This window comes from Fulmarus glacialis, unplaced genomic scaffold (genome assembly GCF_000690835.1).
Source record: "Fulmarus glacialis isolate BGI_N327 unplaced genomic scaffold, ASM69083v1 scaffold24977, whole genome shotgun sequence".
Taxonomy (NCBI): Eukaryota; Metazoa; Chordata; class Aves; order Procellariiformes; family Procellariidae; genus Fulmarus; species Fulmarus glacialis.
In genome coordinates, this window is record NW_009224537.1 from 81502 (window position 1) to 93963 (window position 12462).

Below are 12462 nucleotides of genomic sequence, written 5' to 3' on the forward strand. Positions count from 1 at the left end.
TTGAAGTTGCATAATCATTTGATGTAAATATTTGTGGCTTGCTCCTGGCTGGCAATCTGGGGAAGCGCAGGGTAGCACTGTGCAGTCCTTTATAGGAACAGTGTGATATTTGCAGAGGGCAGGTACATAGGGGAATGATAGTCGTGGGCTCCTCTGTGTGTAGGTGCAAGCATTACCAGTCCCGTCACTGGGTTATTTTTACATAATGTGTTGAAGTAAATGGCACTGGGAAACTCTCTTAGAAAGCAGTGACATGTTGCTGTGCAATGACAGCATGGGCAGTGGTGGGGCTGAATAAGTTCTTTAGGTGTTTAAGAGAAAAATGCTGACCACCTGGTTTCTGTCGCAGTGTGGGGAATCTGGCAGGCAGACCTAGAAAGTCATTTCAACAGACATGAAAGTCACTCTGCCTTGGGGACACAGCTATCCTGACTAAATTGGCCTCTCCCATGAAAGTGGCCTTGGGCTCTGGCTGATTGCGCACTTAATCTGACTGTCAGACAGAGAAAGAATGTTTTACCCTCTGTGTACTGAAGTGTGAAGCCACATCATCTTCAATTGAATTGCTCCCAGCTCATGAAGACGAGGGAGGAGAGCTATTGCTGCTCTAAGGACAGCTTGTTGCAACAGATGATAGTTTGCAGCTTACAGAGTAGTGTGCCACTGCACATAGCTTTGCAGACTAGGAGCAGCCTGCATGGGGAAAGGAGGCAAGTTGAGGCATGTCTCTAGTACTCAAGAAAGCTCAGTGCAAACTTGTCTGAGGTACTGCTATCTTGAGAGGCATCTTCTGTACAGTTTAATGCAGCACTGTGCAAAGGTGCTAGCTAGATGTCTGTGAGGAGTGTGGCAAATGCCTAGCACTGTGCCTGTTCTGCAGTGAGCCCCGTCTCCATGAGGCAGGAGATGGATCGTGGTGGATAATTAATGTGAACAGCACGAGGCAATGTGAAGAATCACCAGACTGCAAGATAGCCAGCAGGCTTATCAGGGTGAAATGCACACATGATGCCACACACTAGGCGTGCTTTACTCAAAGACAATTTAGTAGATGTGTCTCCTGGAAAGTGTCTATCGGAGGCTATGACACGTATAAGGTAGGGATAAGTAGTCTTTGCCTGATTTGTGTGCATCTTTTTCATGAATGCTTCAGCACCCAGGCTGCAGCTGGCGGGCTGGACCCTCCAGCAGCTCAAACAGTTAGAATTTGGGTTTGTACAAAGCTTTCACTTCCTAAAATGTGCAGGTTTTGCCCAAGACCTAGACTAAGCATCAGAAAGAAAGAGTCCTGCCTGGCTACAAGGATGTGTCATCCTTTGGTATTTCACTAAGCTCTAACAGGGATATGCTCCCACTGCAGGAAAGGGAATCCCTTCCCAAGGGATTCCTGGCTCTTTGCTATTAGAGATGGTGGGTCTTAATGGGTACAATGTCTTCTTTCAGCAAAGGTATTTTCTAGAACATGTTGCTTGCTTGTTTGTTTTTCTTCCTCTACATCAACTATATGATGAATTAGTGACCTTTGTAGACAGAAGAATTTTTAAAAATCCACAACCAATATCTAACAACTTTGCCCTGTATCTGGTTCTCAGAATTCCTTGATTTAGGTGGTGTTTTGAGAGTTTTGTGGTGGCTGCTCTAGAATGATGGGGGTAGCAAGCAGACTCCTGTTTGGGTTTTCTGAGAGACAAACTGTGATTGTAAATTGTCACTTATCTCTGTCCAGTTCCTTTCCTTATTTCTCTCTTCTGTGCCTGCAAGAAACAGAGAAGGTGGATTTATTTTCAAGTTAAGCTGTAATAAATGACTCTGAGAGACTCCATTAAGCGTTCCTTAAACAGCTGAATTAATACTGTAGCCATGTAGCCACAGCATGGATCCAGAGAAAGAGATGATACCGGGGACTCCATTTCCTTTAGTCTCTGACAGCATACTTACATCAAATGTAATGGTTGTTTGCAGGACCATATGGTGAGAGAAGAAACTAGGAGTCTCACTCCAAAGCAGTGTGCTGTTTTGGATCTGGCACTGGATACTATCAAAGTAAGTGATTCCATTTCTGTCTCTGTCATCCCCTTGCTCCATCCCCAAATACTATTTGGGAGGATAGTGCCTGTCCCAGTTCAGGAGATGGCAGGAGTCTGTCCCTGCTGTTACAGTGATAATGACACTAAGTATGTGATACTGCCATGTTTGTGTAAACCTGAATAGGCTCAGGTGACTGGCATGTGCTGGGAGCCAGCATAATTATATTTAAGTGCTTTGGAAGAGGAAAGCCATCAGCAGTTGGTATCAGTTGGTCTAAGAGCTGGATTTCCAGTACAGAAGCTGTTTTGTGAATTTTTCCAGCTCTTTCCCATCCACACACACAATAGCCCCTAAATATTGGTTGCTGGTTGCAATTCTTCCTCAGTATTTTTCCTCTTTCTTTTTACCCTTAGCAATACTTCCATGCTGGTGGGAATGGTCTGAAGAAAACCTTCTTGGAGAAGAGTCCAGACCTGCAGTCACTTCGATATGCTCTCTCTCTCTACACTCAGACCACAGACACTCTCATAAAAACCTTTGTCCAGACTCAGACAGCTCAGGGTAAGACTCTTTTGTGTTGTTGGCAAAGTTGAATGGAGCTATCTGCTCTGTTCGTAATTGCTCTGTCTTGTACTGCCAGTTTGTAGAGTGCTTTTGGCAGTAACATTTCTGGAAACGTGACAGTTCAGAGTTTTTGAAACTGGGAAGGAGGAAAAGGGGGTTATTTCCCACTCAACAACTACATTTTGAGAGAGCAGAAATATGTGAGACATAAGTCCTGGGGTGTTTGTGGTCTTTTCTTCTGCAATCCTCATTTGACAGTCACGTTTCATGAATTAAAGTGGGTGGGTGACTTAAAAGAAGTGAAATCTGAAGTTACTGTACTGAGACTTAGTCGGGTGGTGAGAGAGACCATTTCAGCAAGACGCCACGCAGAAACTAGTCGATGCCTGTGTCACAGGCCAGCTGCCAGCAGCTCGTGTAGGTCTGACGAAGGCTGACTGACAGCAGTGTGATGAGTCACAGAGCTACACGCTGCCTGTAAAGGCAAAAGTCTCTCCAGGAGAGTAACAAAAGCACTGTTTTGTCTGCAGCCAGTACAGGATATGTGCAAACTAGATGATTACAAATCACCACAACATATTAGTAAGCTGCTGGGACGCATCACTGTAGTTCTTTGGTAGTTCTCTGGGAAGGCACGACAGTGGTGCTATTTCATGGATTTGGAATGGGTAAACAGTTAATTGTCTCGATCTTCTATTGCTTTCATGTGAACATCTCCAGATTGTTGTACAGAATAATTTGGTCTATATCAGGGACCTTCACTGGCTGACTAAGAATTTCACTACTCAGGAAGAGGGGACAGATGCTATTATAGGTTAGGTCAAAACTGAAACTGTTGTTTTAAGTTTTCAGGCTGTTTAAATACAAGCCTTGGCATTGGGCTACTACATCTTAGAAGCAAAAGTCACACAACTCCATGGGGCTGTCTTTCTGCCACCTTTTTGCTTGGGGTCCTTTTTCCTTTAATCTTTCCGTGAGATCTGGTGAGCCCTCTGACTATACTAGCTCTGTCAGCATACTGTCACACCGAGCCCTGAAATCAAGGGGAAAGCACTCCCTAGCCAACACACTTTTCCCTCGTGTGCAAATGAGACTGGTTGATACTGACATTCCCCAACCAGTGGAGAAAGTACTGAGAATTCTTGAGCAGAACAAAGTTTGGTTTTAAAGTGAAAAGTTGAGTGTAGTTTGGGGGGACTGAATCATCCCTGCCTTTAGCAGCATGATATATTCTTGCTTAGGTTCAAATATACTGCATTAAAACACTGAAGTTAACTAAAGACTCAGTACATGCATTTGAGAGAATGATCCTATAGCTGTGTCCCAGCAGAGCAACCATGACATCCAGTGGCCAGACAGGTCAAAGACTACTACCTCCACAAGGGACTCCGAGAACTTGGCTGTTGCCATTAGAGTTATACAAACAGTTTTTAACTGGGAACTTGTGTGCACAGTGTGTTTTCAATCTTTGCTGTTCTATAGCAAATGTTTCCCATTATATATCCAGACCACGAATTGAAGCTAGTTTTTTATGTGGATCCTATTATGTTGTCGTGATGATCCAAGATATAAGGATGTGTGCAGCACTGCTGTTCTACACTCCATGCTACAGTCAGGAGTGTTTAAAATTAGAAGAAGAAAATGCTCCATTGAAGTTGCAAAGTGGCAAATTCAAAGCTGATACGAGGAAGCAGCTTCATGCAATGCATGATTTGACTGTAAAACTCTACTGAGGGTGAGTGTTTAGCAGATACACAAACAGAACGGAACATAATCTGAGAGAAAAAAATGGGTGTGCATTGGGTATTTTTATTTTTTTTTTAAGAAGCTTGGAAAGGATTAAGCTCTAGTTTTAGGACATAAGATGCACTCGTTACGAGGTCATCAATTATATGTCATAGCTGACTGATGACATTTCTTTGTGGCTCGTCTGAGCCACTTCAGGAGACAGGTACTGGGCGTGGCGGGCCACTGAGCTGGTCCAAACAGCATCTTCTGCATTAGTAGGCTTGGGAGTTTTGGACCCTGTTTGGGGAACAAAAGACTGGAGCTACGCGACCTATATCTGTAGGATCAATGATGAAGTATCTCTGAGAAAGGCATGGCTTACTCCTGAGATTGGGGCTAGAAAAGGGTATTGCTTGCATACACTTTTCAGTAACCCCTGTTGGTAGATTGGTTTGGAGATCTGCACATGCATTGGTGGGACAGAAAGGACAGCACTAGTATTTACAGCTGATGTCTGCTTACCAGAGCTCTCTGACTGATGTTTCCCTTTGCATAAGTCAAGCTTCCCACAAGCCTATGGGAGGAAATGGCTGCATGCAGAACTATTTAAATGCTGTTTGCCTCTCTTACTTCACTGCTCAATGGTTGCATCTTCCAGTTTGTGAGGTATCTATTGCCCTCATTTTCTTACTGAGCAGGCTCCTATAGCACTATGCTGTTAAATGTTTGCTCTGCGAAGTTGGACCAGGGCTTCAGTTTAGTTATGCCAGCACAAATACTGTTCTTGTTTTAACCCAGACAATCCCTTACTCGCAGGCAGCCTTGCTCTCCAAAGCCTGTGTTGGTGTAGAAGATCTAAGAGGATACTTTGTCTATTAAGAGCTAGAATATTTGTCTTGTATTTGTTTAAGTGACACTGCTAATTGGATTGTAATTCACACTCTTCTCTCTTTATCCTGCTTGCTTCTTGCCTTTTGAATTCATGTCTCAGTGCATGATGGGAAAGGTATTAGGTTTACCGCTAATGAGGATGTTCTTCCTGATAAGGGTATGTTCAAGACTAATGTTGTTACCATAACAACATTAGCCAACTGCCTTGCTTTTGAAGTCATCTTGCCTATGCTCAGAAGCCTTTTCCAGACACCCGATCCCCATAGCTCCTTGTAGAAGTGAACTCTCACTGAATGCTTGCATCCCACAAACGGAGCCAGGGGTTGTGCGGTGTAGAAGTCTGTACCCTGCCTGAGAGCCTGTCCCCAAGCTTGAGATTTATTCATGGGATGTGAAAGCTGTCTCAAAAATGGACTGTTTTTTGAGAGATGCTACCCTTTACCATGGGCTACGTGTTGCTGTTTCAAGTCCTAGATTTGCATGCGTATGGTTTGCTGAGACGGGCTACTGTAATACATGGTAATGTCTGATATGCACTCAAGGTTATGGCCAAGCTTGAAACATCTGGCTTGAAGGGGGGTAACTAAAAGTCTGGGTGCTCAGGAGAGCCCTAAAAAATTAAGTCTTGTTCTGTTTCATCTCTCAATTTATTTTCTGCTGTCCAAAGTCTTTTTGTTACCTTAGGTGAAATACATCTGTAACACATTGCACGAGCTCAGTTCTGCAGTTTCACCTTCCAGTATCGCAATACCAGTGAGACTTTCATGCCAAGATTTAAACCTGCTTGTGACTAAATGTGCAAGTATGTGTATATACACAGTTGTATGTGATCAGAATATTTTTCACTGGCCATCTACAAAGTGTTTTTTTTGTCTTGAACATTTCAGTTAATAGAACAAGAGTTTTTGTATGAAAAGACAAGAATGAAGGTAGGGGAAAAAAAAAAAAAAATCGAAATTTTGTCTCCCTCAAAGGTAATGGGATGATTCCACGGTCATTCCTCTGAAGCATCAGTGTTTCCTTTATAACTATTAATTACACTAAAGATAGTAAAATTAAGACCTCAGTGTTTGGCGGTTGATATTTCTGCAGATGTGGCCTGATAAAGTTATATTCTGTTGGTAATCTTGTCTGTTCCTATGGAAAATGCCGATAGTATAAGTGACAGACCTGCACAATCAGATGGGTCAGGTCAATAATTAAGCTTACCAATTTTAAAGCTCTGTGCTTTATACAGAAAAGAAGGAACACTGCCCTTCTAAGAGGGGCTAAAACAGTATGTTCAAGATCATGTAGAAATGTTACAGCCTAGAAGCTGTTTATTGTACTCAGGTCAAGAATGAGAATCTACCGTAAGATAATAATTTGAGGTTCTGTTATGTTTGCTCAGATACTTTTACTTGTATATTAATGTGACTTTCGCTGCCTACAGTTCTGTGCCATGTAATTCTCTTCAGAGAATTGCACAGATTAGCTCTCAATCTTTTGTTTTTAAATAGGTGTTTTTGCTGCCTGCAGACTGTTCTTGTGAAAGTTGATGTGTTAGATCTGTCTAATCAAAATGTTTCTTCAATGATATCCTTCAAGCTCCTTATCTTGAATTTCAAACACACCACTTCTTTCACTTAGTAATGTCTTAGCCTCAGAATTGACAAAATAACATTGCTGTCTGTAGGTACCCAATTACCCTGTAGGTATCCCAACTACAACAGCATTGCTAATTGTCAACCTGAGATCAGACAGTTGTCAAAGACACAGTAAAATAAATCTCACTATCTTATCAAAGACTTCATTTTCATTTTGCAAAGCAGTGTTTTTCTGTAATTTACATGACATCCTGACTTTCCTACCCAAAAAAATGTAACTTCCACATATTAAAAGTTAAAAAGTTGAAAACATACACGAATTGTAAGGTTCATGAGATCTTCTGCCTCTGTTACAACATGTTATCTTTTCCTCTATGAAGCTGCATCTTGTTTTCTCCCTGGCTAATTGATGAAGGGAAATAAGCATGCAAGTTGTGAGTGTTTCTTGCGCATCATTTTTCATGCACAACAGTGAAGGGATTCTCATTACCTTCCGAAGGGAAGCAGATAGGCAGTCAGGATGACAACTTTTATCTGATGTACAACATGGAAAAAGCTTCTTGGAGGGTGAGACTGCATTATGGCTCAGTGCAAATCCCTAACATCTTTGTCTTTTCTTTCCTAAACTTCGTCTCTGGTGTGGTTTTTTGTTTTGTTGGGGTTTTTTCCCTCCCTTCTTCCCTGAGCAGACAGGAATGCCGATGCCCACATGTGCACACAATAGCTTGGCAGGAATCTCTGAAAAATCTTTGCTCTGTGCGAGGGTCCATTGTTGAGCTTTAGGTCTCTTAAATTCTTTTAAAATTCTTGCTAGTATTCTCAACAGGATGTGATCTTTATGGTGGAGTGCAAAAAACGTTGGTATTTATGCGTGTTGGGCATGCAAGTCTGATGTTATTTTGCATTAATGTTACATTATTGATGTTGACTGAAAAGCTGACCATGGAAGGTGTACTGCGAGAACACTATTGTCTTGCTGAGGCCATAAGCCAATATACAATAATCCGTGTGTGCACGGGGGGTGTCAATTTTCTTCTAACAGGCTCTGGTGTGGATGATCCTGTCGGTGAAGTGTCCATACAGATCGACCTGTATACCCACCCAGGAACTGGCGAACACAAGGTCACAGTGAAAGGTATGGCAAAGCATGCGTTACTGCTCAGGCTCTGTGACTGTGTTGAGGCAGATCTCCAGTTGGCAGTCATTATATTTCTGCGTTAGCTCATGTGATTTGAATCCAGAATTGTTTTCTCTGTTTCACATCAGGAACATGTAGAGAAACAGCAAATAAGGTTGTCCAGTCCAGCCAGTGACATGGCAATGTACAGTCCTGTTGTTTATTGGCAACGATACATGAAGTAAACAAAAATCAGATGATGGCTCTAACCAGGCGCCATAGTTTAGCCTGTGCTGCAGAGAACAGGGCAGCATGACAGGGCGATGTTGCGAAATTGCTCAATGTAAACCGAGAGATCGCAGAGCCAGTATGAGTTCAGAGGCTACTCTCCCTCGTCCTGAAGGCCACGTTGGTCCCTGAAGAGCTGCTCTGAAAATAACCAAAGTAGTGATTCATCCCAGGCTTCCTCTTCTTCCTTCGTTTCCTTTGCTCGAATACAGCATATTTAACTACTTTAATTTCCTCTAAAGATTTATATAAACAGCTCTTCAGGCCTCTCTTCTCCTGGCTAAATCTACACTGCAATGCAAAAACTGATTTTCAGTGCTATTTCCTCTGCTTCAGTCTGCTCCCTGCAGTGACCTGAGAGAGAATGAGAATTAAAGAGCTAATAATTCTGGGTTCTGGAACCACCTACAGCTCTTGGACTTTGTCTTACCTGCAGTCTCATTTTCTTTTTCAACAGAGACCTTAATATCAGCCCCCAAAATGCCCCTTTTTTTTCTCATCCCACACATAATGTAGAGTTAAACACTGAACTGGCAGGGCAGCCTGCCTGGAGCTGCATGAATGTCTGGTTTTTTTGGACTTACTTCTTGACTATGATATGGCAAAAGCTAAGTGCTGTGCAAGCATTAAATTCCCTTTACAGAACTTAAACTAGAGCAAAAAAGCGTATCTTTGTATTACAAAAAAGTCCTGCCCACGTGTGTCGGGACACTCGTGTGTTTTGAGTTAGACTTTGTCCTCTGAAACAAGAAATTGAAAGCAGAGCAGAGCGGAGAGGTGTCCAGAGCAATGGGAACAAATGAGTATTTACTGTAAAACAGCTTGTGGCTCTCTTTTCCAGTTGTGGCAGCCAATGACCTGAAGTGGCAAACATCCAGCATGTTCCGTCCATTCGTTGAAATCACCATGATTGGGCCCCATCAGAGTGACAAGAAGAGGAAGTTCACAACCAAGTCAAAGAGTAACAACTGGGCTCCCAAATACAATGAAACCTTTCACTTGTAAGTGTGAAAAATAGCCTGGGGATCTGACGTGACAAGTGTAGATGCAGAGAACATACAGGGTTTTTCAGTGTCCACAAACAGCCTGCTCAGGGCCCAAAGGAGTACTTGAACCAGTAGCTTGGTGAAGTGTTTGGTGTCTTGGCAGGGGAAGGTAGATTATGGGAGTTTTTGCTGCAGGTGGGATGCTGAGGTCTGTTCTATACCAGCAGTGGCCTTTGGCTACCTTCTGAAACACGTTGTTTGTCCTATCAATGTAGTTTACTGTGCTCCATCGTTTTAATGAACTCATTGGTGGAGTTGAGGCTAAAAGTTCATTACGGATTTTTAGTTCTTTTAATCTTAATGTGTGTTTTTATCCCAACTTGACCTGTGGGACATGCTTTCTGAACTTGTTTCCAAGGATACAGCCCTTGGAACGGGTAGTAAGTTGCACTGCTAAAATTGCAGTCTTTCTCAACACCGAGTATTGATCTCTTCTTATTTGGCTTTCATTATTACAAAGGCATCTTCCTTCTTGGAAGGCTCAACAAAGGGATCTACAGACTAGTGCTCATCCAGCTGTACACTAAGAATGAGAGGAGAAGAGATGACCAGCAAAAGACTGTAAACATCTCAGGGGAGAGGGACTGTCCATCTAAATTTTCTTTGATGTGAGGAAAGGCAAGTTTCCTCTAAGTAAAGGGATTTTGCCCTTTCTTTTTATTCTTTTGATTTTAGAAACATCAGAAAGGTTGGGGATATGTTTTTATTAGCTTTTGCTTTAATGGAAGGTTCTGAATTTTTAATAAAGACTTCATCTAATTAAAATATTAATTACTGAAATGAAGCAACCCTGAACAGAAGCAGAAATGTTTAAAGTCATCTGAGTTGAAAATCTATTAGAATGGCTTTAATGTTCTCCACTCTTCTCATTTCACAGTTTAACACACACGCACATACAAAGGCAACTTAGAATCATAGAATCATAGAATCATTAAGGTTGGAAAAGACCTCTAAGATCATCGAGTCCAACGGTCAACCCAACACTACCATGCCCACTAAACCATGTCCCTAAGCGCCTCATCTACACATCTTTTAAATACTTCCAGGGATGGTGACTCCACCACTTCCCTCGGCAGCCTGTTCCAAGGCCTGACCACTCTTTCAGTAAAGAAGTTTTTCCTCATGTCCAGTCTAAACCTCCCTTGGCCCAACTTGAGGCCATTTCCTCTCGTCCTATCGCTTGTTACTTGGGAGAAGAGACCAACCCCCACCTCGCTACAACCTCCTTTCAGGTAGTTGTAGAGCGCGATGAGGTCTCCCCTCAGCCTCCTCTTCTCCAGGCTAAACAGCCCCAGTTCCCTCAGCCGCTCCTCATAAGACTTGTGCTCCAGACCCTTCACCAGCTTCGTTGCCCTTCTCTGGACACGCTCCAGCACCTCAGTGTCCTTCTTGTAGTGAGGGGCCCAAAACTGAACACAGCATTCGAGGTGCGGCCTCACCAGGGCCGAGTACAGGGGCAAACTTGATAAGGGTTGTTCGTTTTTTCTTTTTAAGTAACCAGGTTGTCTTTGTCAGTCGCGAAACAGCAAAAATGCCCATATGCCATAGGCTTTCCTTCTCCTTTTATGACCAGGGTTTTCTGTAGAAAGGAGTTTTCTGTGGCTCATCTAAGCACTCTAGTCAACTGCTGACACCTTTATTTTGCAGAGGAATTTATACATTCTGAGAAACTGTACGTAAACCCATGTGTGTTTTTCAGCATACTGGGGAATGAAGACGGTCCTGATGCCTACGAGCTCCAAGTCTGCGTGAAGGATTACTGCTTTGCTCGGGAAGACCGGGTACTGGGGATAGCAGTGATGCAGCTCAGAGACATAGCGGACAAAGGAAGCTGTGCTTGCTGGTGCCCCCTTGGGCGCAGGATTCACATGGATGAGACTGGACTGACGGTCCTGAGGATTCTGTCTCAAAGAACCAACGATGAAGTTGCCAGAGAATTTGTCAAGTTGAAATCTGAGTCCCGCTCCACGGAGGAGGGTACTTGAGCTAAGCTGTGTGATGTTCCCTTTTCTCTTCTGCCTTGTGCCAATATGTGCAAGTGTTCAACAATTCTCTTTTATTAATTACAAAAGGTTTTTTCATGTTGTCTTTGTCAGCTCCAATAGCGCACGTGTACTGTATAAGAAACAAATCCATCAATCTGATGTGAATTATTTATTTTTTAGTAGCTGGGTAAGAAACCATAGAGAATGAGACTATCTCTTCTTATTTAAGATGCAAATTCTGCTTTGTGTGTATAAATTATTTTATATTGGAGGCTGGGTATGCTGGGTTTTGTTGATACGCAGCACTGTGATTTCATCCTCTGAAGTTGGCAGACGTTAAAAAGGTTCTACATAATTACACTACGATACAAACACACAACTGTGTGGAAATTGGGAGAAGAATAATGATTTGGGGGTTTGGCAAAGCACAGTTATTTCTCATTTATTTTGTGTACTGTGGAGCTGCCAGGGGATGTTCAGGGGATGTTCTGGCACAGATTATACCAATGTCCCAACGTGATACGCAGACGTATCAACGTCTGTTTAAAAAAGAAGTTGCAAATTGCTCTGAAGATGCACACCAAATGAACATATGACCATGGATGTGCTGCTGTGAGCATGGGCGAGACCAGTGGGACAAGTGCAGAAGGGCCTCATAGATCTTATAGCCAAAAGCTGCAAAGGCAACACACCAGGAGCAGACTGCAGCTGCCCTGCCGTTGTAATTAATGGTGTGTCTCGGAGAATATAAATCCCCGTGTGCTGCTGGGAATCCTGCATCACCACGGAGGTGCTGTAAGCTGCTGAACTCCGCTAGTCACACTTTGGCTACCGTGACCGACACGGTAAGGAAGGGAACAGCATTAGAGCCATGACAAATAACATGGCTGCTATATACTTTTTCCACTTCAATATTCTTTTGTTAGTTTTTTGACATAGCATTAGATAATTTAATACTTGCAGGCTTTCTGTAGCATTTTGTTACCCTGGAGTAGCTGAGACCATTCTTCACTATGCACCCAGAAATGATGGCTCGCGTGGGAGAGAGCAACACATCTCCCCTCTGCAAGCACTCAGTCTGGAGTGCTGGTCAAGGGGCAGCAGGTCCATTCGGTTCTGATCTTGAAGTCACTGTTGGCCGTGCTGCGGTTGATCCATGCTGATTGTCATTAATCTGTGATTTAATGATACCATTGAAAATATTTTTGCACTGTCTTAAAGAAGCACCC

The 12462-nt window shown here is 42.9% G+C and overlaps 1 protein-coding gene across 1 annotated transcript in view; it reads left to right on the forward strand.

The window, feature by feature from the left end:
* The window catches only part of LOC104079961 (protein unc-13 homolog B), an 84202-nt gene extending 72530 nt beyond the window's left edge, over nt 1–11672 (forward strand). Inside the window, exons 25-30 of the mRNA XM_009582177.1 lie at nt 1963–2043; nt 2442–2589; nt 5312–5368; nt 7840–7932; nt 9044–9203; nt 10948–11672. Coding sequence (XP_009580472.1) covers nt 1963–2043; nt 2442–2589; nt 5312–5368; nt 7840–7932; nt 9044–9203; nt 10948–11233 — 825 coding nt within the window. The 3' untranslated portion in view covers nt 11234–11672. The remainder of the gene's footprint in view (nt 1–1962; nt 2044–2441; nt 2590–5311; nt 5369–7839; nt 7933–9043; nt 9204–10947) is intronic.
* Nucleotides 11673–12462: the final 790 nt, after the last annotated feature.